Source organism: Lissotriton vulgaris, chromosome 12 (assembly GCF_964263255.1).
Source record: "Lissotriton vulgaris chromosome 12, aLisVul1.2, whole genome shotgun sequence".
NCBI lineage: Eukaryota > Metazoa > Chordata > Amphibia > Caudata > Salamandridae > Lissotriton > Lissotriton vulgaris.
Window position 1 is genome coordinate 7,053,064 of NC_141700.1, and position 26,193 is coordinate 7,079,256.

The 26,193-nt window shown below is 52.2% G+C and overlaps 1 protein-coding gene across 1 annotated transcript in view; it reads left to right on the forward strand.

Annotated features, from left to right (window-relative positions):
- Positions 1-24,771, forward strand: part of CBARP (CACN subunit beta associated regulatory protein) — a 110,598-nt gene extending 85,827 nt beyond the window's left edge. The window contains exons 8-10 of the mRNA XM_086946695.1: positions 1,017-1,191; positions 17,437-17,617; positions 21,607-24,771. Of these exons, the coding sequence (XP_086802821.1) occupies positions 1,017-1,191; positions 17,437-17,617; positions 21,607-22,891 (1,641 nt within the window). The 3' untranslated portion in view covers positions 22,892-24,771. The remainder of the gene's footprint in view (positions 1-1,016; positions 1,192-17,436; positions 17,618-21,606) is intronic.
- The last annotated feature ends 1,422 nt before the right edge of the window (positions 24,772-26,193 follow it).

Below are 26,193 nucleotides of genomic sequence, written 5' to 3' on the forward strand. Positions count from 1 at the left end.
TCTCCTCTCAGTTGTTCCCGCCTCACCTCCTGTCCATCGCATCACTTCCCAGGCTCTCCTCTCAGTTGTTCCCGCCTCACCTCCTATCCATCGCATCACTTCCCAGGCTCTCCTCTCAGTTGTTCCCGCCTCACCTCCTATCCATCGCATCATTTCCCAGGCTCTCCTCTCAGTTGCTCCCGCCTCACCTCCTATCCATCGCATCATTTCCCAGGCTCTCCTCTCAGTTGTTCCCGCCTCACCTCCTGTCCATCGCATCATTTCCCAGGCTCTCCTCTCAGTTGTTCCCGCCTCACCTCCTGTCCATCGCATCATTTCCCAGGCTCTCCTCTCAGTTGTTCCCGCCTCACCACCTCTCCATCGCATCATTTCCCAGGCTCTCCTCTCAGTTGTTCCCGCCTCACCTCCTGTCCATCGCATCACTTCCCAGGCTCTCCTCTCAGTTGTTCCCGCCTCACCTCCTGTCCATCGCATCACTTCCCAGGCTCTCCTCTCAGTTGTTCCCGCCTCACCTCCTGTCCATCGCATCACTTCCCAGGCTCTCCTCTCAGTTGTTCCCGCCTCACCTCCTGTCCATCGCATCATTTCCCAGGCTCTCCTCTCAGTTGTTCCCGCCTCACCACCTCTCCATCGCATCATTTCCCAGGCTCTCCTCTCAGTTGTTCCCGCCTCACCTCCTGTCCATCGCATCACTTCCCAGGCTCTCCTCTCAGTTGTTCCCGCCTCACCTCCTGTCCATCGCATCACTTCCCAGGCTCTCCTCTCAGTTGTTCCCGCCTCACCTCCTATCCATCGCATCACTTCCCAGGCTCTCCTCTCAGTTGTTCCCGCCTCACCTCCTATCCATCGCATCATTTCCCAGGCTCTCCTCTCAGTTGCTCCCGCCTCACCTCCTATCCATCGCATCATTTCCCAGGCTCTCCTCTCAGTTGTTCCCGCCTCACCTCCTGTCCATCGCATCACTTCCCAGGCTCTTCCATTCTTTTGCTAACCTGCCTGTGCTCCTTCCCTCTCAGCCAGGTAAAAGCGGAGCAGCCAGTGATACCTCACCCTCCCCGAGCCAGGGGGCTGTGCTGCAGTTCTTCACCCGGCTCCGACGCCATGCCAGCCTGGAGGGGGCCAGCCCCTATTTCAAGATCAAGAAATGGAAGTTTGAGAGCAGCCAGCGGGCATCAAGCTTGGACATGAGAGGTAAGGACCACCTTGCCCCTGAGGGAGACACTGCCCTCAAGCAGCAGCATTGCTCCTGGGATGCTCTGTTGCTTTCAGGGAGCATTGCTTCTACCTGGGCGCAGGGTTAGATGCTGCCCTCTGGAAGCAGCGATGCTCCTGGGATGCTGATGGAATGCAGTGCTACGTACAGTGCGGGTGCATCACTTTGAGCGTAGGATATTGACCTGCAAATAATATGATGTTCGAGGCATGTGGGCTGCTGAATTCATATCTTGTGCATAGATCGCCTAGTGTTGGGTCCGGATGATTCCACTTGTTGTCTTGGAAGAGTCTTCGAAGTATCACGAGATAGGTGACTCCTCCTTTGGACTACTGTGCGCAGGGGCATCTTCTCCATCCTCAGATTGTTTTTTTCCGCCATTGGGTTCGGATGCAAACTCCTATACTCCAACTTCGGAAGCAAAAACAAAACTTTTCTAAAGGCCTTTGATTCGACGGTACCTCTCTACTCGATGCAGCCTTCCATCTCCAAGCGGTCGTCGACACGTGCCGTTGGGCCTTTTTGACGCCCCATGAGCCGACCGTCGATGGTAAGAAGCCCGTTTAAAAGGTGCCCGCAATGCCACGCCAAGTTCCCACATACTGATAAGCACTCAGTATGCAACAAGTGCCTTTCCCCGGACCATAAAGAGGAAAGCTGTCCAGCCTGTGCACAGTTTCGATCCAAGAAAACTATTCGGAACCGACGTGCAGCCAGGCAAGAAATGCAGCCACAGGCACCAGACCCGGACAACATCTTCGATGACGACCAAGAACTACAAGAGGCGCCGGACTCGGACCTGGAGATCGTCACCGTAGAGGACTACTCGGACTCCGATGACGAGATACCACCGGGGCAAATCGTGAGTACCCTGCCCCTGACACCATGTACCCCAATAACAACGGCTCCGGTCAAGGCATCGCCAAAAGGTCTTAGCCAAGATCATAAAAAAGTTTTGATTGCCCCGCCATCCAGCTCGGCTCCGAAACCGAAACCTTCGGAAACACCACGGCCCAGTAACATCGTCCCGAAGAAGGTTCCAGAGCCAAAGAAGGTCGCCGAACCGAAGGGCGTCGATCCGAAAGCGGCCGTACAGCCAAAGAGCGTCGAGCCGAAAAAGACTGTCGACCCCAAGACGGCCGCACAGTCCAAAATTGTCGACCCAAAACCGGTTGTCGACCCGAACAATGCCACACAACCCAAGGGCGCCGAACCAAAGAAGGTCGCCGACCCAAACAAGCCTTCAGCACCGAAAAACGTCGACCCGACAAAGACTGTCGACCCCAAGACGGCCGCACAGTCCAAAATTGTCGACCCAAAACCGGTTGTCGACCCGAACAATGCCACACAACCCAAGGGCGCCGAACCAAAGAAGGTCGCCGACCCAAACAAGCCTTCAGCACCGAAAAAACGTCGACCCGACAAAAGGCGCCATACCGAAGCACGTGTCCAAGCCAGAACGTCCTCTCGGACCGAAAACACCGGATCCGAAGACACCAGTCGATCCAAAAAAGACAATCGACTCCAGAAAGGACGCTCAGCCGAAAAAAACAAAAGACTCCAGTCGATCCCAACAAAAACATCGACTCAGGAGATAACACTTCTCCGAACAAGCCTACGGAGCACAAAAAATGCGTCGACCCGAAAGACACAGTCGACCCGAAAAAAGGCCCGAACCAAAAAAGTCGGTTCCTAAACCTAAAGTCGTCTACAAACCAAAGCCTAATACTCAACCCAGGACTGTTGAAGAAGAACTCTTCCACCCAGATCCCTCGGACGACCAAGCAAACAATTTTATTGACCCACAGACTGGTAAAGTTACCATCCTGCATAGGAAAAAGAGGCCTTTGGACCTTGAACCTCAGTCCCCCATTCCACTAAAGAAAAAGGACTTTGTAACTTCTCCTTCTAGACCCTTCATTCCTTTTCAACCTATCATACCTACTACTCCTTTCAATCCTTATAATCCTTACTCTCCCTCTCATCACGGGGACGACGAGGGTAACACAAGACACTGAACCACAGGAACCATGGGAAGAGCCAACTGACCCTTACAACACCCATCCCATCCCTGACATGTCCTCTTATCCTACTAAACTGTCTCCTACTGACGACACCATAGTTTTTAATCAGCTCATAGACAGGGCTGCACAGTTCCACAACGTGGACATGCATAATGACCCCGTTGAGGAGGACTTCTTGTTTGACACCTTCCCTACATCAGAAAAAAGTGTCAAAACACTTCCCATGTTAAAGGGAGTTCTGAAACATGCACCTGACATATTTAAGGACACAGCCAGGGCACGGGTAATCAACCCCAGAATAGAGAAAAAGTATAGGGCAGCCCCCTACAGACCCTACTTACATCAAAGGGCAGTTACCACTTGATTCACTAGTAGTGGCCAACGCATGTAAAAGAGCCAACTCCCAAACCACCGGGGAGGCACCTACCCCAGACAAAGAATCAAAAATACTAGAGGCATCAGGGAAAAGAGTAGCAGCACAAGCCTCCAACTCGTGGAGGATCGCTAATACACAAGCCCTACTGGCTCGTTACGACAGGGCGCATTACGACCAGCTAGAGACCCTAATGCAACACCTACCTGAGCCTTTCCAAGCACAAGCCCAAGATCTCATACAGGAGGGGAAATTCATAACAAACGCCTCCATCAAATGCGCGCTTGACGCAGCAGACACTGCAGCTAGGTCAATCAACACTAGCGTCCTACTCCGCAGACATGCATGGCTGCATATTTCTGGTTTTAAAAATGAGGTGCAGTCCACTATCCTTAACCAGCCTGTTAATCAGGACGTTCTGTTTGGCCCTGCTGTCGACACCATTTTGGATAAAATGAAAAAGGACACAGAGACAGCAAAATCTATGGGGGCATTCCAATTTCAGCAACAAAAGGGCTCCTTTCGTCGCTCCTCATACAGGGCAAACACACGAGGACATACCTCACAACGGCCTCATATAAAGGTAACGCACAAAGTTCCTTTACTAAAAACACCACCAGAGGAGGTGTTAGACGGACCGGGAGGGTCGGCCGAGTATAAGGGGAGAGGTCTCCGGGGAGAGCCGTCTCCAGCGATCGTACAGACAAGTAACTTCCCCCCCACAGACGGACACCACACCAGGATAAGGTTTAACGATACTTTATAAGCAATTCTTTAAGTACGGTAAAATGATACAAGGAGGTCTGGACTCAGGGGTCCCCTCGGTTCTGGTCTCTGGATTGGGAAAAGGGGTAGCGGGACAGTCTTGTTACCAATAGATGAAAATAGCTCTCAATCCTCGAGCTCGGCGTTCTAGATGATCGGGCCGCGGCGGAGCCAGCAGGTCCCGGGATGGACGAAGGAAGCGACGGTCCGCGGCGGAGCCAGCAGGTCCCGATGGAGATGGTAGTTACAAACGGTCCGCGGCCACGCCAGCAGGTCCCGACGACGATGAAGGTTTACGAAGGTTGCGGCAGCGCCAGCAGGCAGGACGATAGTTCGCAAGGCAGAGCTACGGCAGCGCCAATAGCCCGTCAAGGATGAGTTCTTCTCTGCGTCTCTCGACTCCAGGATACAACTGCCTTCCTGCTCTGGAGCTGCCCCAGTTATAGGGCTGGTGCCCTTTGATGTCCAGACCCTCGCACTTGGAGGTCGGGGGGTCCGGGATGAGGGAGTCCAGACACCCAGCAGGGGGGTGGAGCCAGCGCCCGGGGAGGTTGTGGGCGAGCGGTACCTGGCGGGGGAGAGCCATCGACACCTCTTTCTCCCATTGACCTGCCAAGTAGTCCGCTCACCTCCTGGGTGGATGGTGGTGCCTGGATGTCTGAGGCCTGGCCAGGCCCAGGGTTGGGGTCGATCGGGGGCCATGCGGCCTCGTGGTGGAGTGTCCAAGATGGCGCCCAGGCTGGGCGCGCGGGCTGGTAGTGGATCGGGCCCACGAGGTCGATATGTTCAGAGGCAAGGGTCCCGGAGGGGACGTAAAACGTGAAGTGGTGGTGTGTGACACTTGAGGGGCTGGGCTCGGGCCTGGTCGGGCAGAGGGGGAGCGGCCCTTCACGTGGCCTGTCCAACATGCGTCCCCCCCAGCTGAAGGCGGGGAGAGTCACCCATCCTCTTGGGGACTCTCCTCGTCGAGGCGGAAAAAGCGGGACAGGCCATCCGCGTTGGCGTGATCTGGCCCAGGCCGGTGTTCAACAGTGAAGTCCATCCCTTGTAGGGAGATGGACCAACGTAGTAGTTTTGGGTTCTCCCCCCGCATCTGTATCAACCACTGCAGGGGTCGATGGTCGGTCTGCACCCGGAAGTGTGTGCCAAATAGGTAGGGCCGGAGCTTTTTGAGGGCCCATACCACAGCGAAGGCCTCCCTCTCGATGGTGCTCCAGCGTTGTTCTCGAGGTAGGAGTCGCCTGCTGATGAAGGCAACTGGCTGATCAAGGCCTTCGGTGTTCAATTGAGACAGGACCGCCCCAATGCCGTGGTCGGAGGCATCCGTCTGGACGACGAATTCCCGGCTGTAGTCGGGGGCCTGGAGCACAGGGGCAGAGCACATGGCGGCCTTCAGTTGTTCGAAGGCTGTTTGACAATCGGGGGTCCAGTTGACCTTCTTGGGTTGATTTTTGGACGTGAGTTCTGTGAGGGGCCCCACTATGGTACCATAGTCTTTCACGAACCGTCTGTAATAGCCCGTGAGTCCCAGAAAGGCGCGTACCTCGGTCTGGGTGATGGGGGGCTGCCAGGACTGGATGGCGGCAATCTTGAGCTGCAGAGGGGCCACCAGGCCGCTTCCCACCTGGTGTCCGAGGTAGGTTACGGACCCCTGACCAATTTGGCATTTGCTGGCCTTGATCGTGAGGCCAGCTCGCTGAAGGGCCTGTAGCACCGCTCGGAGGTGGTGGAGGTGGTCGGACCAATGGTGGCTGTACACAGCGATGTCGTCTAGGTAGGCGGCGCTGAATCCTTCGAGCCCGGCCAAGACCTGATTGACGAGCCGCTGAAATGTTGCTGGAGCATTCTTCATGCCGAAAGGCATGACCTTGAAATGATAATGGCCATCCGGAGTGGAGAATGCAGATCGTTCTTGGGCCCGGGGTGTGAGGCCGATCTGCCAATAGCCCGCCGTCAGGTCGAAAATACTGAGGTAGCGGGCAGCTCCCATGCGGTCGATTAGCTCGTCTGCCCGGGGGATGGGGTGGGCGTCCGTTCTGGTGACCGCATTCAAGGCCCGGTAGTCGACGCAGAACCGGAGTTCCGGTGTGGTGCCGGGAGGGGCTGCTTTGGGGACCAGTACTACTGGGCTGGCCCAGGGGCTGTCTGAGGGCTCAATGACCCCGAGCGTGAGCATTTTGGTTACTTCTTCCTGGATGCAGGCCCGTACCCGATCTGGTACGCGGTAGGCCCGGTGGCGGATAGGGGGGCTGTCCCCCGTGTCCACGTCGTGCACACACCAGGAAGTGACACCTGGGGTGAGGGAAAACAGGCCGGCGAACTGCAACAGAAGGTCTCGACATTCTTGGCGTTGTTCCAGGGTGAGGGCCTCCGAGAGTCGGACCCCATCCACAGAGCCATCTTTCTCCCGAGTCCGTAGGAGGTCAGGGAGGGGTTCGGAGTCTTCTTCGGCTCCATTGTCTGTGGCCATCAGGAGGCTGAGTTCTGAACGTACAAAGTGGGGTTTCAGTCTATTAGCGTGGAGGACTCGGAGGGGGTTCCGTGAAGATTCCATGTCGATGAGATAGGTGACAGGACCCTTGCGCTCGACTACTTTGAAGGGCCCCGTCCACTTGTCTTGCAAGGCGCAGGGTTCGGTGGGGGACATCACCCATACCTGTTGTCCGGGTTCAAATTCGATGGAGGAGGCATTTTGGTCATACCACTTTTTCATGTCCTCTTGACTGGCCTCCAAGTTTGCTTTTGCCAGCTCTCTGAACCGTCGGGTCTGGTTGCGGAGGGTTAGGAGGTATTTGAAGACATCTGGAGGGTTCTTTAGAGGGGGCATTTCCCAGCCTTCCTTGACTAGACTGAGAGGCCCCCGTACGGGATGTCCATACAATAATTCAAATGGGCTGAAGCCGAGGGACTTCTGGGGGACCTCTCGATATGCGAAGAGGAGGCACGGCAGCAGCACATCCCACTGGCGACGGAGGGGCTCTTCCAACCCCCCAATCATCCCTTTGAGCGTGCGGTTGAACCGCTCAACGAGTCCGTTTCCTTGAGGGTGATAGGGGGTCGTGAATCGGTAGGTGACCCCACACTGTTGCCAGAGGGACTTCATATATTTAGAAATAAAGTTCGTGCCTCTGTCGCTGACGACTTCTCGGGGGAAGCCCACACGGGAGAAGATCCCCATCAGGGCCCGGCCGACTACCGGGGCTGTCACAGTTCGCAGGGGAACAGCCTCGGGGTAGCGGGTGGCGTGGTCCACCAGTACCAGGATGAACCGATGTCCTTGTTTTGTACGGGGGTCCAGGGGCCCCACAATGTCTATCCCGACCCTCTCGAACGGGGTGGTGACCACGGGAAATGGTTGCAGGGGGGCTTTTAGTTTGCGGCCGCTCTTTCCACTGGCTTGGCACGTGGGGCAAGATCGGCAATGCTGGAGTACATCATTCCTCATTTTGGGCCAGAAGAAGTGGGTCACTAGGCGGCTGTAGGTTTTATCCTGACCCAGGTGTCCAGCCAGGGGGACATCGTGGGCCAGGTTTAGCAAGAAGTCTCTAAAACGGAGGGGCACCACTAGCACTCGGCTGGCCCCCAGCTCCGTGATCCTTTGCTCACTGTATAGCAGATCATTGTCCCAGTAAATCCAATGTGTTCCGGAGGTATCCCCTGCGCTCTGGGCGAGGGCTTGTTGGCGGAGTCCCTCGAGGGAGGGACAGGTCTTCTGCTCTTGGCGAAATTGCTCCTGTGTGGGCCCCCCCTCTTGATGCCACTGGTCGAGGCCAGCGAGGTCCGGGGGTTGAGCTGGTTCTGGGGGGACGGCACGGTCGGTGTCTTCGACTGGGGCGACCGGGGGAGGAGGCGCCGGCCATTCGGGTTCCTCCGGTCGGGGATTGGCGCGGGTGGCCATGGACCGGGTGGTGACGCACGCCCAGTCCGGGATGCCTAACATCCCCAGGTGTTCTCTTCGTTCTACGGCTGCCCACGGAGAGCTTTCAAGGTCATTTCCCAGGAGGCAGTCTACGGGGGCATCATCCCGGACCGTCACTTTCAACATGCCGGAGACCCCTCCCCATTCGAAAGGGACGCAGGCCATCCGGCATAGACTCTCCGAGTTATCGGCTGAACGGACAGGGCAAAGAATGTTTGGTAGGAACTGTTCTGGGGTCACCAGGTGACAGCGGACGGCTGTTACACTGGCCCCGGTGTCACGGAGGGCTTCGGCCTGGCGTCCATTGATGCTCACCCATTGGCTGTACTTCCGGGTGTTAGCGGGTAGGGGGACCCGCGGGACCATGTCTTTCCCCCCTAAGCATGCTAGAGCCATGGCGGCTGGCTCCCATTCTTGATGCTCTTGTTCATATTCTTCCTGCTCCTCGGAGATCTGTTCTTCCCCCAGGGCAGCAGCGGCCACTTGGCGGGGTCTTGGGCTCTGGTACTGTGGGCAATTTGGGTCGTTTGCATAGTGGCCGACTCGTTGGCATCGGTGACACGTGACATTGGCTCTGTATCCCGGTCGCGCTGGGGTGCTGCCCCGGTTGGCCGGGGGGGTGGTGCTGGTAGCGGGGGCGACCGGAGCGTTGTCTCTTCCTCGTCCTTGGCCCTCTCCTCCTCCTCGGGGACGGTGCTGACCGTTGTTGTTCCGGTTCTGTTCATAGGATCCATTTCGGCCCACTCTGGTGATTTCCCACCGGTCAGCCTCGGCTGCGAGCTGCCGTGGATCAGTCAATTTGCTGTCGAGGAGGTGCTGCCGGAGCTCAATGAAGCAATTGTTTGATAGATGCTCCCACACCATGAGATTGAATAGTTGTTCGTAAGTTGTGACATTGCTTCCTTTGATCCAGCCCTCGAAGGCTCGGCTAAAATAGTTCACGTAGTCCACCCAAGTTGTACCCGGGATGCGGGTGCAGTCTCGGAACCTCTGACGGTACATCTCGGGTGTGAGCCCATAGCGGGTGAGGAGGGCAGCTTTCATGTGGTCATAGGAGGTCATCTGGTGGTCCGGGAGCTGTAGCAGGGCATCGCGGCCCTCATTGAGGAATCTCCCCCATAGACCGGCTCCCCAGTCGCTTCGATCGATCCGGTCGGCGGTCATAGCGATTTCGTAGGCCTTGAACCATTGCTGGATGTCGTCCTCTCGGAAGTATTCTCGAACGACATCCTTGGGGATGTGTACCTTCTTATCTGTTGTCCCTGGGGTGTGGGGTTGCTCGGGCACCCCTAATTCTTTGTTCTGCTTGCGTAAGTCTATCTCAGCTAATTTGCGCTCGTGTTCATATGCCAGTCTCTTTTCCTCGAGCTCCCTTTGTCTCTGTTTTTCCTCTCTTTCTTCTCGGAGACGCAGGTGCTCTAAGCTCAGTTTTTGTTCGGCCAACTTAAGTTCAACATCCATTTTGAGCCGGGCCATTTCTAGTTCATGTAGTCGTGTTTTTTCTCGTTCCTGGATCTCGTCTTGCGAGAGACCCGTTCTTCGCTCCTCGGGGGCCGTGGTGTTTTTTTCTACTGCTGCGATGTTTTGGTCGGTGGTTCCGACGGCCCCGTTTTCTGCCCAGGACTCTAGGGCATGCTTGAAATCGTCTTTGGTACTTAGACCGGTGGTAGCGATACCTAGTTCGATGCAGAATTGTTTTAATTCACGATGGCTGTACTCGTCCAATTTCTCCATCTGAAATTTCTCGGTGGATCCGCTTTCTTTGGTTGTCATCGTGATTTCGTCGTGGGGTGAGCTACTTTCTGTACGATTATGCGGTGATTCGGATCGCGCCGCTGGCCACCAATGTTAGACGGACCGGGAGGGTCGGCCGAGTATAAGGGGAGAGGTCTCCGGGGAGAGCCGTCTCCAGCGATCGTACAGACAAGTAACTTCCCCCCCACAGACGGACACCACACCAGGATAAGGTTTAACGATACTTTATAAGCAATTCTTTAAGTACGGTAAAATGATACAAGGAGGTCTGGACTCAGGGGTCCCCTCGGTTCTGGTCTCTGGATTGGGAAAAGGGGTAGCGGGACAGTCTTGTTACCAATAGATGAAAATAGCTCTCAATCCTCGAGCTCGGCGTTCTAGATGATCGGGCCGCGGCGGAGCCAGCAGGTCCCGGGATGGACGAAGGAAGCGACGGTCCGCGGCGGAGCCAGCAGGTCCCGATGGAGATGGTAGTTACAAACGGTCCGCGGCCACGCCAGCAGGTCCCGACGACGATGAAGGTTTACGAAGGTTGCGGCAGCGCCAGCAGGCAGGACGATAGTTCGCAAGGCAGAGCTACGGCAGCGCCAATAGCCCGTCAAGGATGAGTTCTTCTCTGCGTCTCTCGACTCCAGGATACAACTGCCTTCCTGCTCTGGAGCTGCCCCAGTTATAGGGCTGGTGCCCTTTGATGTCCGGACCCTCGCACTTGGAGGTCGGGGGGTCCGGGATGAGGGAGTCCAGACACCCAGCAGGGGGGTGGAGCCTGCGCCCGGGGAGGTTGTGGGCGAGCGGTACCTGGCGGGGGAGAGCCATCGACACCTCTTTCTCCCATTGACCTGCCAAGTAGTCCGCTCACCTCCTGGGTGGATGGTGGTGCCGGGATGTCTGAGGCCTGGCCAGGCCCAGGGTTGGGGTCGATCGGGGGCCATGCGGCCTCGTGGTGGAGTGTCCAAGATGGCGCCCAGGCTGGGCGCGCGGGCTGGTAGTGGATCGGGCCCACGAGGTCGATATGTTCAGAGGCAAGGGTCCCGGAGGGGACGGAAAACGTGAAGTGGTGGTGTGTGACACTTGAGGGGCCGGGCTCGGGCCTGGTCGGGCAGAGGGGGAGCGGCCCTTCACGTGGCCTGTCCAACAGGAGGCTACAGAGGTAACAATACCAAGGGAAGAGGATGTGAAGGCAATAACACCAGAGCCTCCACTGCCTCAAAACAGTGACTCTATTACACGGCCTCCAGACCACTTAACACCGGTCGGAGGCAGACTCCAACAGTTCCTACCCGTCCGGAACACAATTACCACAGACAGGTGGGTGAGAGAAATTATCCAGTCTGGCTACTGCCTAGAACTGACTTCTACACCTCCAAACATACCACTCAGACATCGTCCAATGTCCAGAGAACACATCACCCTGTTACAACAAGAGGTGAACTGCATGCTCGAAAAGGGGGCCATAGAGCAAGTCCCTTTCCACCAGCAAGGGACGGGAGTATACTCCCTATATTTCCTTATTCCCAAGAAGGTCGGCTCTCTCAGACCAATATTGGACCTCAGACCCCTAAATCAATACATACTGTCGGAGCACTTTCATATGATCACACTACAGCAAGTGCTCCTGTTGCTACAACAGGGGGATTTCCTAGCAACACTGGACCTCAAAGATGCGTATTTCCACATACCCATCCATCGAGCCCACAGAAAATACCTCGGGTTCTCAATAGAAGGTCAACACTACCAATTCAAGGTTTTGCCCTTCTGGGTTACCACGGCTCCAAGAGTGTTTACAAAATGCTTAGCGACCGTGGCAGCGCATCTCAGGAGGCAGCACGTCCATGTTTACCCCTACCTGGACGATTGGCTTATACAAGCAAAATCGCACCACCAATGGGCGGCACACACAGCTCAAACAATCCAGCTGTTACACAGCTTAGGATTCTCAATCAACTACACAAAATCACATCTGCAACCGTCCCACATACAGCAGTACCTGGGAGCCACCATAAACACCTCGGTGGCAAAGGCATATCCAAACTCAGCAAGGATAGCCAGTATGCAGACACTTTCACAAATTCCAGCCACAACACTCTCTGCCAGCTCAAGTCTTCATGCAACTCATAGGCATGATGGCCTCCTGCATATTCATTGTCCCCCATGCCAGACTTCAGATGCGCCCATTACAGGAATGCCTAGCACGGCAATGGAACCAGGCTCAAGGACAACTAAAAGACCTAGTGTTGGTAAACAGTCGCGCTCACAACTGTCTGCAGTGGAACCCACAAAACCTTTCCAAGGGGCGACTGTTCCAAGAGCCAGTTCCACAACTAGTACTAACAACGGACCCATCACTGACAGGCTGGGGAGCCCATCTCCTTCAATACACAGTCCAAGGTCGCTGGACAAACAAGCAGAGAAGGCTGCATATCAACCAACTAGAGTTGCTAGCGATATTCCTAGCCCTAAAAGCATTTCAGAAATACTTGTACAGCAAGACGGTGTTGATCCGGACGGACAGCATGACTGCAATGTACTATATCCAGAAACAGGGAGGAACGCACTCTCCACAGCTGTCCCATCTGGCACAGAGCATCTGGAAGTGGGCGATTCCCAAAAACATTTTTCTCCTAGCAGAACACCTTCCAGGGAAGGACAATGAAGTTGCCGACCTGCTCAGCAGGCACAGCCAGCAATCACACGAATGGGAGATTCACCCCCAAGTTCTCCAGCCATTCTTCAAAGAGTGGGGTCACCCAGAAATAGACCTGTTCGCCACAAAAGAAAACTCTAAATGCCAGTACTCTGCCGCCAGATCCCCACATCCATTGTCACAGGGCAATGCGATATGGATGAACTGGTCAGGCAGATTTGCGTATGCTTTTCCCCCAGCACCACTGATCCCGCTGGTGGCACGCAAACTGCGGCAACACTCCCTCACACTAATCCTAGTTGCTCCCACATGGGCGAGACAACCGTGGTACACGACGTTCCTAGAACTCTCAGTAGTTCCCCATCAAAGACTGCACCTTGCACCTCATCTTCTAACTCAGAACCATGGAGAAATCAGACACCCAGATCCCAATCAGATGAACCTAGCGATCTGGCTCCTGAGGTCTTAGAGTTTGGATACCTTAACTTGCCCCCAGATTGCATGAATATCATTAAGGAGGCAAGAAGACCAACCACACGAGCGTGCTATGCAGCTAAATGGAAGAGATTTGTTATTTACTGCACCAATAACCAAATCAACCCATTAGATGCATCAATACAAAACATTATATGTTACCTGCTGCATCTACAAAGATGTAACTTAGCATACTCTTCCATACGACTACACCTCGCTGCTACAGCAGCATACCTGCAAAACAGGCAACACCTTTCACTGTTTCGAATACCAGCAATCAAAGCTTTCTTGGAGGGTCTAAAAAGGGTGATTCCTCCTAGGCACCCCCCTTCCCCAGTCTGGAATCTCAATATAGTGCTTACCAGACTCATGAGCCCTCTTTTCGAACTTTACATTCTTGCGAAATACAATTCTTAACATGGACAGTTGCCTTTCTAGTGGCCATCACCTCCCTCAGAAGAGTGAGTGAATTACAAGCGCTTACAATTCAAGAACATTTCATGCAGGTACATGCCAACAGGGTGGTTCTTAGAACAAACCCTAAATTCATGCCTAAGGTTGTATCCAATTTACATATCAACCAATCAATAGAACTGCCAGTGTTCTTTCCAAATCCACAGTCAGTAGCTGAGAGAGCCCTGCACACACTAGACGTAAAGAGAGCTCTACTTTACTATGTGGACAGAACTAATTCCTTTCGGAAAACAAAGCAACTGTTTGTTGCCTTTGCACCACAGCACAAGGGGAATCCAATTTCAAAGTCAGGAATAGCCAGATGGATAGTTAAATGCATTCAGATATGTTTTCAAAAGGCAAAACGTACTTTAACCGTCCCCCCCAAGAGCACACTCCACTAGGAAAATGGGGGCATCCATGGCTTTCCTAGGGAATATTCCTCTTGAAGACATCTGTAAGGCAGCCACATGGACCACCATACACACTTTCACAAAACACTATTGTGTAGACGTGCAAGCAAAACAGCAAGCTGCGGTAGGCCAGGCTGTCCTCAAAACTCTCTTCAAACTGCTGCAGCTGGCACAGGTAGCCACCGCTAGAGGAGATACTGCTATACAGTCTATGCCCAGATATGAATTCAGCAGCCCACATGCCTCGAACGGAATATGCTACTTACCAGTATGCATCTGTTCTTGGCATGTAGGGCTGCTGACATTCATATCGCCCGCCCTCCTCCCCGGTGCCTGTAGCAGCTGCAGCATTCTCTCTGAATTGGCCATCTCTTACTTTACTTATCTCAATCTCTGCCACAATGGCGAAAAACAATCTGAGGAAGGAGAAGATGCCCATGCGCACTGTAGTCCGAGGGAGGAGTCGCCTAACTCGTGATACTTCGAAGACTCTTCCAAGACAACAAGTGCAATCATCCGGACCCAACACTAGGCGGCGATCTATGCACAAGATATGAATGTCAGCAGCCCTACATGCCAAGATCAGATGCATACGGGTAAGTAGCATATTCCTTTTAGTATATGGGCTACCACTACATCGTCAAGGTAAGGGTGCATAGGTTAGTGCAATACACTGAGCTCCCCATCGTTGCATCTTGAAGATCCCAGTCTTGAAGGGCCATGGATTTGCAGTTAAAAAGGGTAAATATATTCTTACGTATAAATACATGACTGGATATAGTGGTAGCGGACATCCTACAGTCTGTATTGTTGCCATTTCATCACTCGATATCGCGATATAGAACTGCAGCTCTTTGATGCCTGTTCAGCTAGTTTGAGTCTGTGGGGGTGGGGGGGTCTCCCTGACCATGCTGTATAATCCTGTGTACATTGGCATGGCCACATGTTTCCCATTCTGAAGCATCACACAATACATTTCTGTATTGGGGGCATCCATTGGGGTCCTCCTCAGCTACAGGATCAAGGCTTACAGCCCAGACTGCAGGACTCAAACCCCTGACAGCAGCACCAGCAGGGGGCGCTGTCCACTTTACACAGTCCAGCACATTTCCCACATAGACAGAGGCACAGTGAAAAAAAAAATTGAGGACTTTATCAAAAACAACAGGATGAGGGGCACTGTGGAAAAATAAGATAAATATGTGGGTGGTCCTGGTTGATCAATCCTGAAGCGTTTGTTTCTATAAAAGATGGCAGTGGTCCTCTCTGTTAAACATGGTACAGTCCTTTGTAAAAGAAAAAAAAGAGCATGGCAGCGATCCAGCGGTTCAGCAGTATTCACGCTATTAAACTAGACAGAGGTTCTCTCTATTTAACATGACAACGTCCTCCCGAATAAACATGGCCAGATTGCTATTGTCATACTACATAGGGATCCTCTCTAACAAACATGGCAGCGGTTCTCCACATTAAACATGGCTGGAGGCCACTCTAATAAACGTGGCAGCGGGATTATATAACAAAGGTGGCAGCGGACCCCAATATTCAACCCGACACCCGTCCTCTTTGTTAAACATGGCAGCCGTCCTCCTAAATAAACATGGCAGTGGTTCTCTCTCATAAACGTAGCAGTGTTTCTCTCTCATAAACATGGCAGGGTTTCTTTCATAAACATGGCAGCTGTCCTCCGAAATAAACATGGCAGCTGTTCTCTCTCATAAACAAGGCAGTATGGCAGCTGTTCACTCATAAACATGGTAGCTGTTCTCTCTCATAAACATGGCAGCAGTGCCCTTTACTATACATGGCAGCGGTTCTCTCTCATAAACATGGTAGCTGTTCTCTCTCATAAACATAGCAGCTGTTCTCTCATAAACATGGCAGCTGTTCTCTCTCATAAACACGGCAGCTGTTCTCTCTCATAAACACGGCAGCTGTTCTCTCTCATAAACACTGTAGCTGTTCTCTCTCATAAACATGGTAGCTGTTCTCTCTCATAAACATGGCAGCTGTTCTCTCATAAACATGGTAGCTGTTCTCTCTAATAAACATGGCAGTGGTTCTCTCTAATAAACATGGCAGCTGTTCTCTCTAATAAACATGGTAGCTGTTCTCTCTCATAAACATGGCAGCTGTTCTTTCATAAACATGGTAGCTGTTCTCTCTAATAAACATGGCAGTGGTTCTCTCTAATAAACATGGCAGCTGTTCTCTCTAATAAACATGGTAGCTGTTCTCTCTAATAAACATGGCAGCTGTTCTCTCTAATAAACATGGTAGCTGTTCTCTCTCATAAACATGGCAGCTGTCCTCTCATAAACATGGTAGCTGTTCTCTCTAATAAACATGGCAGTGGTTCTCTCTAATAAACATGGCAGCTGTTCTCTCTAATAAACATGGTAGCTGTTCTCTCTCATAAACATGGCAGCTGTGCTCCTAAATAAACATGGCAGCGGTTTTCTCTCAAACACGGCAGTGGTTCTCAATATTAAACTTGGCAGCTGTTCTCTCTCAAACATGGCAGCTTTTCTCTCATAAACATGGCAGCTGTTCTTTCTCCGACATGGCAGCTTTTCTCTCTTATAAACATGGCAGCTGTTCTCTAATAAACATGGCAGCTGTTCTCTAATAAACATGGCAGCTGTTCTCTCTTATAAACATGGCAGCTGTTCTCTAATAAACATGGCAGCTGTTCTCTTATAAACATGGCAGCTGTTCTCTAATAAACATGGCAGCTGTTCTCTAATAAACATGACAGCTGTTCTCTCTTATAAACATGGCAGCTGTTCTCTAATAAGCATGGCAGCTGTTCTCTAATAAACATGGCAGCTGTTCTCTAATAAACATGGCAGCTGTTCTCTAATAAACATGGCAGCTGTTCTCTGATAAACATGGCAGCTGTTCTCTCATAAACATGGCAGAGGTTCTCTCTCAAACCCGGCAGTGGTTCTCAATATTAAACATGGCAGTCGCCATTCTAAATAGCACGGCAGCGGTTCTCTATGATAAACAAGGCAGTGGTTTTATCTCATAAACATGGCAGTGATTCTCTCTATAAACACAGCGCGGTTGCAAAATTAAACATGGCAACAGGTCCGAATAATTAACATGGCAGGGGCCTCATTATTAAACATGTCAGCGGTTCTCTCGCTCATAAACAGGGTAGGGATCTTTTTGAAACACATCTCCAAGGCTGTGGTCCTGTTAAATAGACATCTCCTGAGACTAACGTAAGACAGGGGTCTTGTTCAGTAAAAACGCAGGGCCATCTCAGGTGAGCAAGAGGCAGCAGTTGTTTCAGATACCCAAGGCGGGGATGAGCGAGACAGAAGTCCTCACATACAGGACGTGCCCACCTGCTGCTTGGAGTCCACCCTCACCTGTCTTCTCTTCCCTCATGCAGGGTCTCCCAAGAGGCACCAGTTTCAGCGCCAGCGGGCAGCCAGTGAGAGCATGGAGCAGGAACGCGACCCCCACCAGAATGACATCATCCAGTTCATCGCCCGGACCGAGCATGTGGCCTTCCGCCCCCTGGACGCACCCTTCCTGCCACGCCCCAGCAGCCCCCCACCCTCTCTCGGCAGGTATTCTTCATTAGATAAGAGATGATGTGGATGAAAGGTGAACCCCCACTTCCCCACGGAGACGGCCTAGAGCAGAGTTTACATCAGGTTTTGGAGTACAATCAATTTCTACACATAACAGGACCCACCTTAGGTGGCCTGCTGTGCAGGAGGGGCTGGGGCTGCTTCTCTGGAAGGCCTTTTGGGCTGGGACGCAATGACATCAAAAGTCTGACATACGCCTATTGAAGGCAGTAGGGCTGCAGTAACATGTCGGAAAGGGGAGAAATGCTGGGCTTGAGTAGGTCAAACGTTGGGCACATCCTGACATGTGCGCCCCTCTTCCCCAGGCCTGCTGTTGGACTGTCACTGACATGTCCGGGTAGCGCTCTATTGCTGCGGTCGCCAAGGTAGCGCCAGGAGCTCTGGATCCGTGCAAACATATCCACACAATCTAAACGTACAAAGAGTTCCTTGAAATGGAACTCATGTACACATTAAACCGGTATTCAGATCATCCGCTATATTAATAATACCAGCATTTGGAAAGTGCGCAGCTACCTCAGGCGAGGTGTCCCGGCGCTCGGGGCCGTCGGGAAGGTTTTGCCCAGAGTCACATGATGAAGGGCTAACCTGCCAGTGGTGCAGTTGCCGGGGATCGAACCGTGAGCCCCCGTGTTCCGGAGTCGGCCGCCCTGGCCGCTGCACCACACCCCTTCCCTATGGGTCCGGACCACCCAGCAACGGACACCAGTGCGCTGTTGTCTTATTTACCAATCCTCTACTGTCCAACATTGATCAGCAGAGGCACTTTAAAGAAAACGTGCCAACGCAGCAGGGTGGCACTCCTTGTACAGACCATGCCTCTTGCACATTTCTGCTGAAGGATTGTCCTGCCATCCACCGACCCTCCACCTCCCAATGGAGGGTCCCCGCATGCTCTCCGACAAACTCTGCTCTACGCCCTGCCAGATCTGCTCTCAGAAAGCTCTGCACAGTCTCAAATCTAGGCGTCTTGGCAAAGTGTCCACACCCTCAGCCTTCCCAGCAGGCATCTGGTTGTCACAGTTCGTGCTGAGGTGGGAAGTGCAGGGAATCAACAAGTCCCCCAAGCCTGGCTTGCCTTAAGCCAGGGCCCACTACTACCCCGGCGGCTGTCCCCGCAGGCCTCATCCTGAGGAACTCTATGGGGCAGGTGAGGGGGTGTAACTCTGAGAGCAGATCAGGTGTGCTCAGACCTCTGACAACCCCAGAATGAATTGATAAATGAATGAATGAGTGAATGGAGGAGATGAGCTTTGACATCACACGTAGGCTGCATGCAGATCTGTCCGAATGCCGCGGTCCTGGCTCAGCCCGACAGGGTCTCGATGCTGCTGGTGTGGAAGGGTTTTGGAGCAGCGGTGTTTACTCAGGTAGTGTCACTGTGGTTTTAGGTCTGACACAGTTTCTTGATCTTTCCAATGGGCTTGGTTGTGGGTAGTCGTGTGCAACTAGGGCAGAGCGGAGGACCAGGAGATAAGACATCACTTAATAAAATAGCAGTTTTTAAGAACCACATTACTTCCCCCCCATAATGATGTCACTTCCTGGAAGTTATGCAGCCGTTTGGGTGTTCACACTTAGTCTTTGTAGTTTGCCCAGGATTTTCATTCACAGCGGTATTAAAATTAAGCGCAGGATGGTCTGCTCGCCTCTTGTGCCAGGGGCAGACATCAGTACATATACTGCCATGCTCTCCGCACTGACATCTCATTGGCCATGAGGGACTTTGTTGCCCAGAATGGAGAGCTGCCCTTCCAGGGTACCTACCAGTGCCTACTCAGGAAGAGAGGAAGAGACCTCCCTACTGACATGTCTCTCTGGATTACAGGTGCAATATTCAAACTAAACATTACTCAAGATAAAGGAGTTAATTAGAGTTTGTTAGGAGAGGGACATCAGCTGTTACCCATCAGATGCTGCTTCACCCAAACCTACAAGTCCCCACCCCTGTTAGAAGAGAGACACCACTCTCTTGCTCATGTCAGAAGCTCTGCTGCCTCGGTCATTGGAATTTGATTAGCGATTGGCCCGCCCACCACAAGGCCACCAGCTACCCGACATCCTCCCACCGATGCCGCAACCTTCATGTTAAACATGGTGGCTGCAAAAATGACAGTGCAGAAATATTCCAGACATCTCTTTGTTTTTCAGAGATGTGGTTTGTTTATTTTGGGAAAGAAATAAAGAGAAGTGGCATGACAGCCCCAGCTATTGTCACTTCACTGAAAGCATATAGTCTGGTGCACTTATAGTGACAATTTTCAGCCGAAAAAGCATGGACGGGCTGGAAGTCCCCTGTCCCCGCTTGAGTGCGTTGGTGGTCCACCAGGTTGGGGTAGATAAGTGCTTTACAAAGCGAAGACTGTAGGGCCACAGGGGCTGAGTTTAAACTCAACTCTGCAAATCAGAAAATGGGCCCAGACCCGCAGGGGCAAAGCCAGGAACAAAAACTTAATAAGGGAAATACGTTGCAGAGAAAAAAGGCCAGGATGACTCTACGAGGAGTCTATCGACAAAAACTATAAAGCCAAATACCACGTGAATGTACAGAACCAAGTACACAGAAAGGTTATATGTATGTACTTTGTCCTTTGCTACGTCTCCATTACTTGGTCAGATGGTTACTTCTACCCTGTACATAACACTGAAACTACCCTTACCTTGCCCTGTCCGGACTGGACTTCATCCTTGACGCTAAACCTGACTTCACCCTGATAAGTGGTTCTTTAAGTAATTCAATCTCCATGTATATACATGAAATGGGATAATACTAGTTTTTAGTCCATTTGTAAATCATGTAGTAGCCACTAACCAAAGCCTCTTGTAAACTCCCCAAGATCGAGCGAAGTTCCCTGGGTAAGTCAAGAGAGTTTGGTTTGTGACCCGGCATTCTTCACGAATGAGAGTACTTTGAGGGCTTTAGATTTTAATAATACCGGCTTCGGCTGTGTCCTTCTAGCAAATTTCCTCTACTGCTGGAAGACAGTCGAGAATAAATAAAAAAGTTTGCTGTAATGCTTACGAAAGCCCTAACCTCACAGTTGGTAACTTTTATAAAACGTAAATAAAATTACATTAACCTATGGTAATTTGATTAATTCTAAATCTAAATTAAAATAATTTAAAATACAATATGTATGAACTTAAATTTAACCTTTATAAAAACCCTAAACCTATATTTAGCCGAATAACCCCATTTTCATTCAATTTAATTAAATACATTCTAACCCCAGCTCTAAATGTTATGAAAATAAATGGCACTTTTTACAAGTAACTCTATTGTAATTCTAACCCCCAAATTAATCTTTAATCAATTTTAATAAAATGCATTTTCAATTACTCATAATAATGTGAACCTTAATCCCGACACTAGATATTTCCATTCTGGCAGTAATATTTTGGAACCCTACTGCTATATTATCCGTAGCTTTTCTGTGGCTTTGTGCAACACAACTAAATGAATCTATAAATGCAGACAAAGCAAAAGCTCAGACAAAGTAAATGATGGGACTTAAACCTAGAGGCAAATTAAACTGGGAGATGGAAATGCCAGACTCCTGTGGCACGCACAGAGATTAAGTCTTCCAGACCCCCTCCTTGATGGACAACATGCACCTCCCCTCCTCCCCAGCGCCTTGAGACCCTTACGGGTGAGTAGTCGCGCTTAACAAACACGTGATTGATTGATTGAGCAATCGAGAGAGTAAGCCTGGTTTAGCAGGGTCGCCGATGCCCCGGGGGTGTTCATGCATCTCCGCCAGACTCAGTCCAGTTTCGGATCACACATGATGTACAAGGGATTCTATCAAAGGTACGCAGCACGAGCCCTGCCGCGTTGAGCCAGACCGTACGAGTCTTCCAGGATACGCCTCTTATCTGCTGTCCTGATACCTGCATGGTGGATAAATCCAGTTGTTGGCTTTGACTGTTTTACTGACTGAACATGCACATAACATCTCTTGCAGGTTAGAAGCAGCGGAGGCGGTGGGGAGCAGTGGAAGCAGTGATGGTGCGGAGAGAGGTGGTGGGGGAGCAGCCGAGCCACAGACCACCTATCGCGATATCTGGAGTTTGCGGGCCTCCCTGGAGCTCAATGCCACGTCTGACCAGAGCAGCAGCAACAACGACAGGGATTCAGTTCGCAGTGACGCAGAGAGCATCAGTTCGCTCAGCGGAGTCCCTAGTTTCGCTTCCCAGGACCCTGCTGATGATGGGGACGTATTCTTGGAGAAGCCCCCACCATCCGAGCGGTCATGCAAGCAAGAGAGCCTTGAGTCGGAGCGAGGCGGTGATGGCGACCTTAGCACACGTAAGCTTCTACAAATGGACAGTGGCTATGCATCCATCGAGACCCCAAGCCGCCTGCCCGAAGACATCAGGGTCCTGGGGGCAAAGGAGAGGACAGCTTCTGAGAAGAGGCTCTTCTTCACCCATGCCGGCCGAAAGGGCACAGTGTTTGCCAGCTTTGATTCCAAGGTGTTGAACGAGGAGCTGGAAGACGAAGGGGCGGCGGGAGGTGGCGCGGGCGCCCCTATGGGGCTGTCGCCATACGGGCAGATGCTGCCGCCCAGAGAAACGTTGCAGCGGCGGGACTACAGTATAGATGAGAAGACAGACGCCCTATTCAACGAGTTCCTAAGGCATGACCCACAGTTCGACGACTCGCCGCTGCGGTCCAAGCATCGCTCGCGTGTCCATCTGCGCAAACAGTGGCAGCGGACTAAGCAGTACAGTGACCCTGGGGTCCGCTATCCCCCGGCACTGGAGAGGCACCGCACTCCCCTGCGCAGGGGAGATAGTGTCAACTACCCTTTGGACAATCGGTACCACAGCACACTGCCCCGCATAGTCAGCACTGCGGACGAGGAATCAGGGGACGGAGGCGGCTCCATCGAGATTCCTCTGCTGGCAAGTGACGGCAAAACAAAGTCCCAACCCTTGACACAAGCACTGGAGCTGGAAGAGAAGATCCAAGTCATCGAAGAGGAGCCTAGCGAGCCCGCGAGCTTAACAGACTCTGCAGAGACCACCGACCTGGGCAGCGCCAGGCAAGGCCTCGGCACCTTCAGCAGCTCTCCAGGGTCTGATGAGCACCTGGGCTATGGGCCCCAGACCACCGGGGCAGAGTTGATGGACAAAATAAGCACGAGCATCGAGGACAGGCTCTACTGCAATCTACGCAAGTCCCGGGACACCACAGAGTACCTGGTCACAGTGGCACACATCTCCCCGGACCACAGCCCTGTCTAAGAGGGGCCTGGCGAGCTTTGATTCCTGTATGTTAGGCTGGAAGCGTCTGAGGTGGCCAAGCGGCCATCTGCCTGGGGTTTACTGCACCAGCAAAGGCGTCAGTGGGTAAGGAGGGAAAAGTAGGCACTAGGAACGCTGCATGACCAGAGAATCGTGTCAACCGCAGAACCTATCAGAGGCCTCTTGGAGAGAAGGCGGGGCAGGCACTGGGCTCCCCACACCTGACAATCTGTCGACATCTTTGCACGCAATCATGCATGCACTGCCAATGCACACAGGCAGTTACACCCATGCACCAACACCACTGCACATCTGCGATCACACACAATTGGAAAAACACAGTCTGACACCAGTACACATACCTTCAGCACCCACAGACAGACACACACATCACTGTATTCCAATACAGCCTGACACACCATTCTACATCTCTGCAATCACGCTGACCTGTGGACACGCCTGCCGTTCCAGACACGGACAGCCACTGTCACTAGCACACACAAACACAGCAGTTCACTTGCACGGTCTTGCACACTCGTACAAACATCTACAGCCATGCACGTCTCACTGGAAATGAAATAACCATACATAGAGTCAGGCAAGACCACACGACAACACAAAGAGCCAGTGGGGTGACCATGCAGACACCAGCTCGCTCCTGGAAAATATTTGCAAGCAATAAAGTTAATGCAAACCTCCCACAACTCACATGACGGCTAGAGAGCTCTCTGTGCAGCCGCGACCCAAGGGAGGGCAAGTGCTGGAGTCGGTGGGAGGTCATGGGTTAGTCGGTGCTAACTTACGTGGAGCATCCAGGGTTGATGTCTGTTAGAAGCCCCATGAGAGACAATGAACGGGCATGGCTCGCGCCTATGGGAGGACGCGAGCTGGTCTCCACTAGCACACATAAGGCGTTCCCAGTCTTGCCCCACTTGCGTGATCTCGGATGATGTCCTTGGAAGGTCATGGGCAGGCTTGTGAAGACATAAGTGGGAGTCCAGGCCCCTCATGCTAGCCAATGAAACATTGCCTTGCTGCTGTCACACGGATATGAAAGAGGGTCTCCGTGGTTGTGGGTTCTCAGGGTGTCCACCAGGCGGGAACGACTCGCACACACTTAGGATTCTGCTCCAATACCACCTACTCCTAACACCATCTCTTTGAAGCACCAACACGCCCCCTCGCCCCAGTTATCCACAGAGCTCTCTCAGAATCACCAAACTAATCCGCGGCTCTCGTTAGCGGATAAGCCCGACGGTTCCGTCTAGAGATGGGTCGTGTGAAGGAGAGGTTTTGGACAGTTCCGTGTCTGAGTAGGGCCAGCCGGCCTGGGTTGAGGGAGTTACAGGTCAGGCCAGTGGCCTTGAAAGCCACAGGGCAGTGCATACATTAGCCTTGCACCTAAATCACCAACTCTTTCCTGTCCTGAAGTCTCGCCACCTCCTTGTGGGCTGTCCCCACTCTGGATAAATTCCTGTCATTGCATCACTGTGTCCTACACTTGAGGGCTTCTCATCGCAAACTTCCGCCCCAGCTTGGAGCTCATCGGGGCAAATAGAGGGATTACTTTGGGGCACATCAGTATGTAGCAGTTTAGTTAACCATTTGTGGGTCCCACACCTCATAAGGGCATGAGAAACCTACGCTGATCTCCATTCATGCCGCTCCCTCATGAGACCCGCTCTGTGACCCCCTCTAGGGCATCGGAGAGCGGCCGCCTGCCATCACGTTGAACATTGTCTGGAAAGGAGTCTTCCTACGGGGCAGGCAACACCCCAGAGGCTTATTTGTTGTTTTCAGGTTATTTATTATTATTGTATTTTCAAATATATCATTCACTTTTTCATTTCTGTGAAGTTTTTCAAAAAATAAATATGAAAGCTATGTGTACGACTCAAAGACTTTAATCTGGGAAGAAACTGTGCCGGCTTCTGCCAACTCATCCGTAACCCTTCCGCGAGAAGACTTAAATGCTCCGGGACGGTGTGGCAATGAGAGGTGAAGAGCTAAATCACATACCCTACACATCGTAGAGCATTAGGGCCACTGGTGCCCCTCCCGCACTGAGAAGGTACTTTTTTGAGGCATAGCCCCATTCCTGGAGGCAGTACCCACAGAAAACGCTTCCATGCTCCTCTGGGGCAGCACGTGCCGCCATCTTCCGCATACTATGGGTTTGCAAACCCTAGTCTGGCACGCTCACGTCTTAAGCACATCGCACTTTCTCAATTAAAAGGGACAAAACTCGAGCAGGTCGTCCATCTCCTTCCACCAGCGCCACACGAAGGAAGGATGGACGGACGGTTACAACGTTTCAGGCGTGTCCTAGCACCTCACTGAAGATGGAGCTGCCTGTGAAGTGTACAAACACAATCTGTATCCTAACCTCATTGCACTCTTTAAAGTACAAGAAAATAAAACACACATATATTTTACTATAGGTGGCAGTGACCTTCCCTCCCACAAACCTTTAGAAAACAGGCGCTCTGGTCACTGGAATGAGCTAAAATGTCTATTTACGAAGGTTTGGAACATCTAGTACAGTATACTCAAAAAGGTGAGTAGAAACCATGATAATTTTCACCAATGAAATATGCGCTCTTGCTGACTTGATGCAGAACTTGTTCTTGGATGTGACCGGCTTCCAGCCGCTGTGCCTTAGGAGCTCAGGTCCTGTGCACGACAGTACACCCTCGAGAGAGCACCGCTTCCCTAGCAGACTTTTCATTAACTTGATGTTGTGTTTCATCTGGCTCACAGCTGGTTGGCAGAGGAGGTTTGTTAATTGAAGTAGGTATTTGTTGGTCTTGTTGAGGGCGCCAGCTCAAACTGGTCTCTGCCCCACCCAAAAATGAGGCAGTTCAAATACTAAAATCTAAGTCTTGCTAGACCCAGAGACGCGGGTAGAGCCTGCTGGTGTTACAGGCATTTTGGACCGGGGGAGGGGGATTACCCAAGGAGATGACATCTGCCTTCAGACCCAATCCGACAACCGCCTCAACACCAGGATATGAAGGCAACCAGACTCCGACAAGGCGGCAAAGGAATGCAGCTCAACACAGATCCCTGCAGCACAACACTTGGTCGTCTCTGCTCTTTACTACAGATGTAGCCATGTTCACTCTACAGGAGCGCAGCGCAGCACATGGTTTTGCTGTTCACCAGTTTCAATGTTTTTCAGGTCTAGAGAGTGACTTCTGGTACATTTTCATTAGAAATCTTGTTCAGTAAATTTCTGAAGTTCGTTGACAGGTTAAGAAGTGGTGAGAGAAATGGGCAACCCAAACTACCCTTGAAGGCTC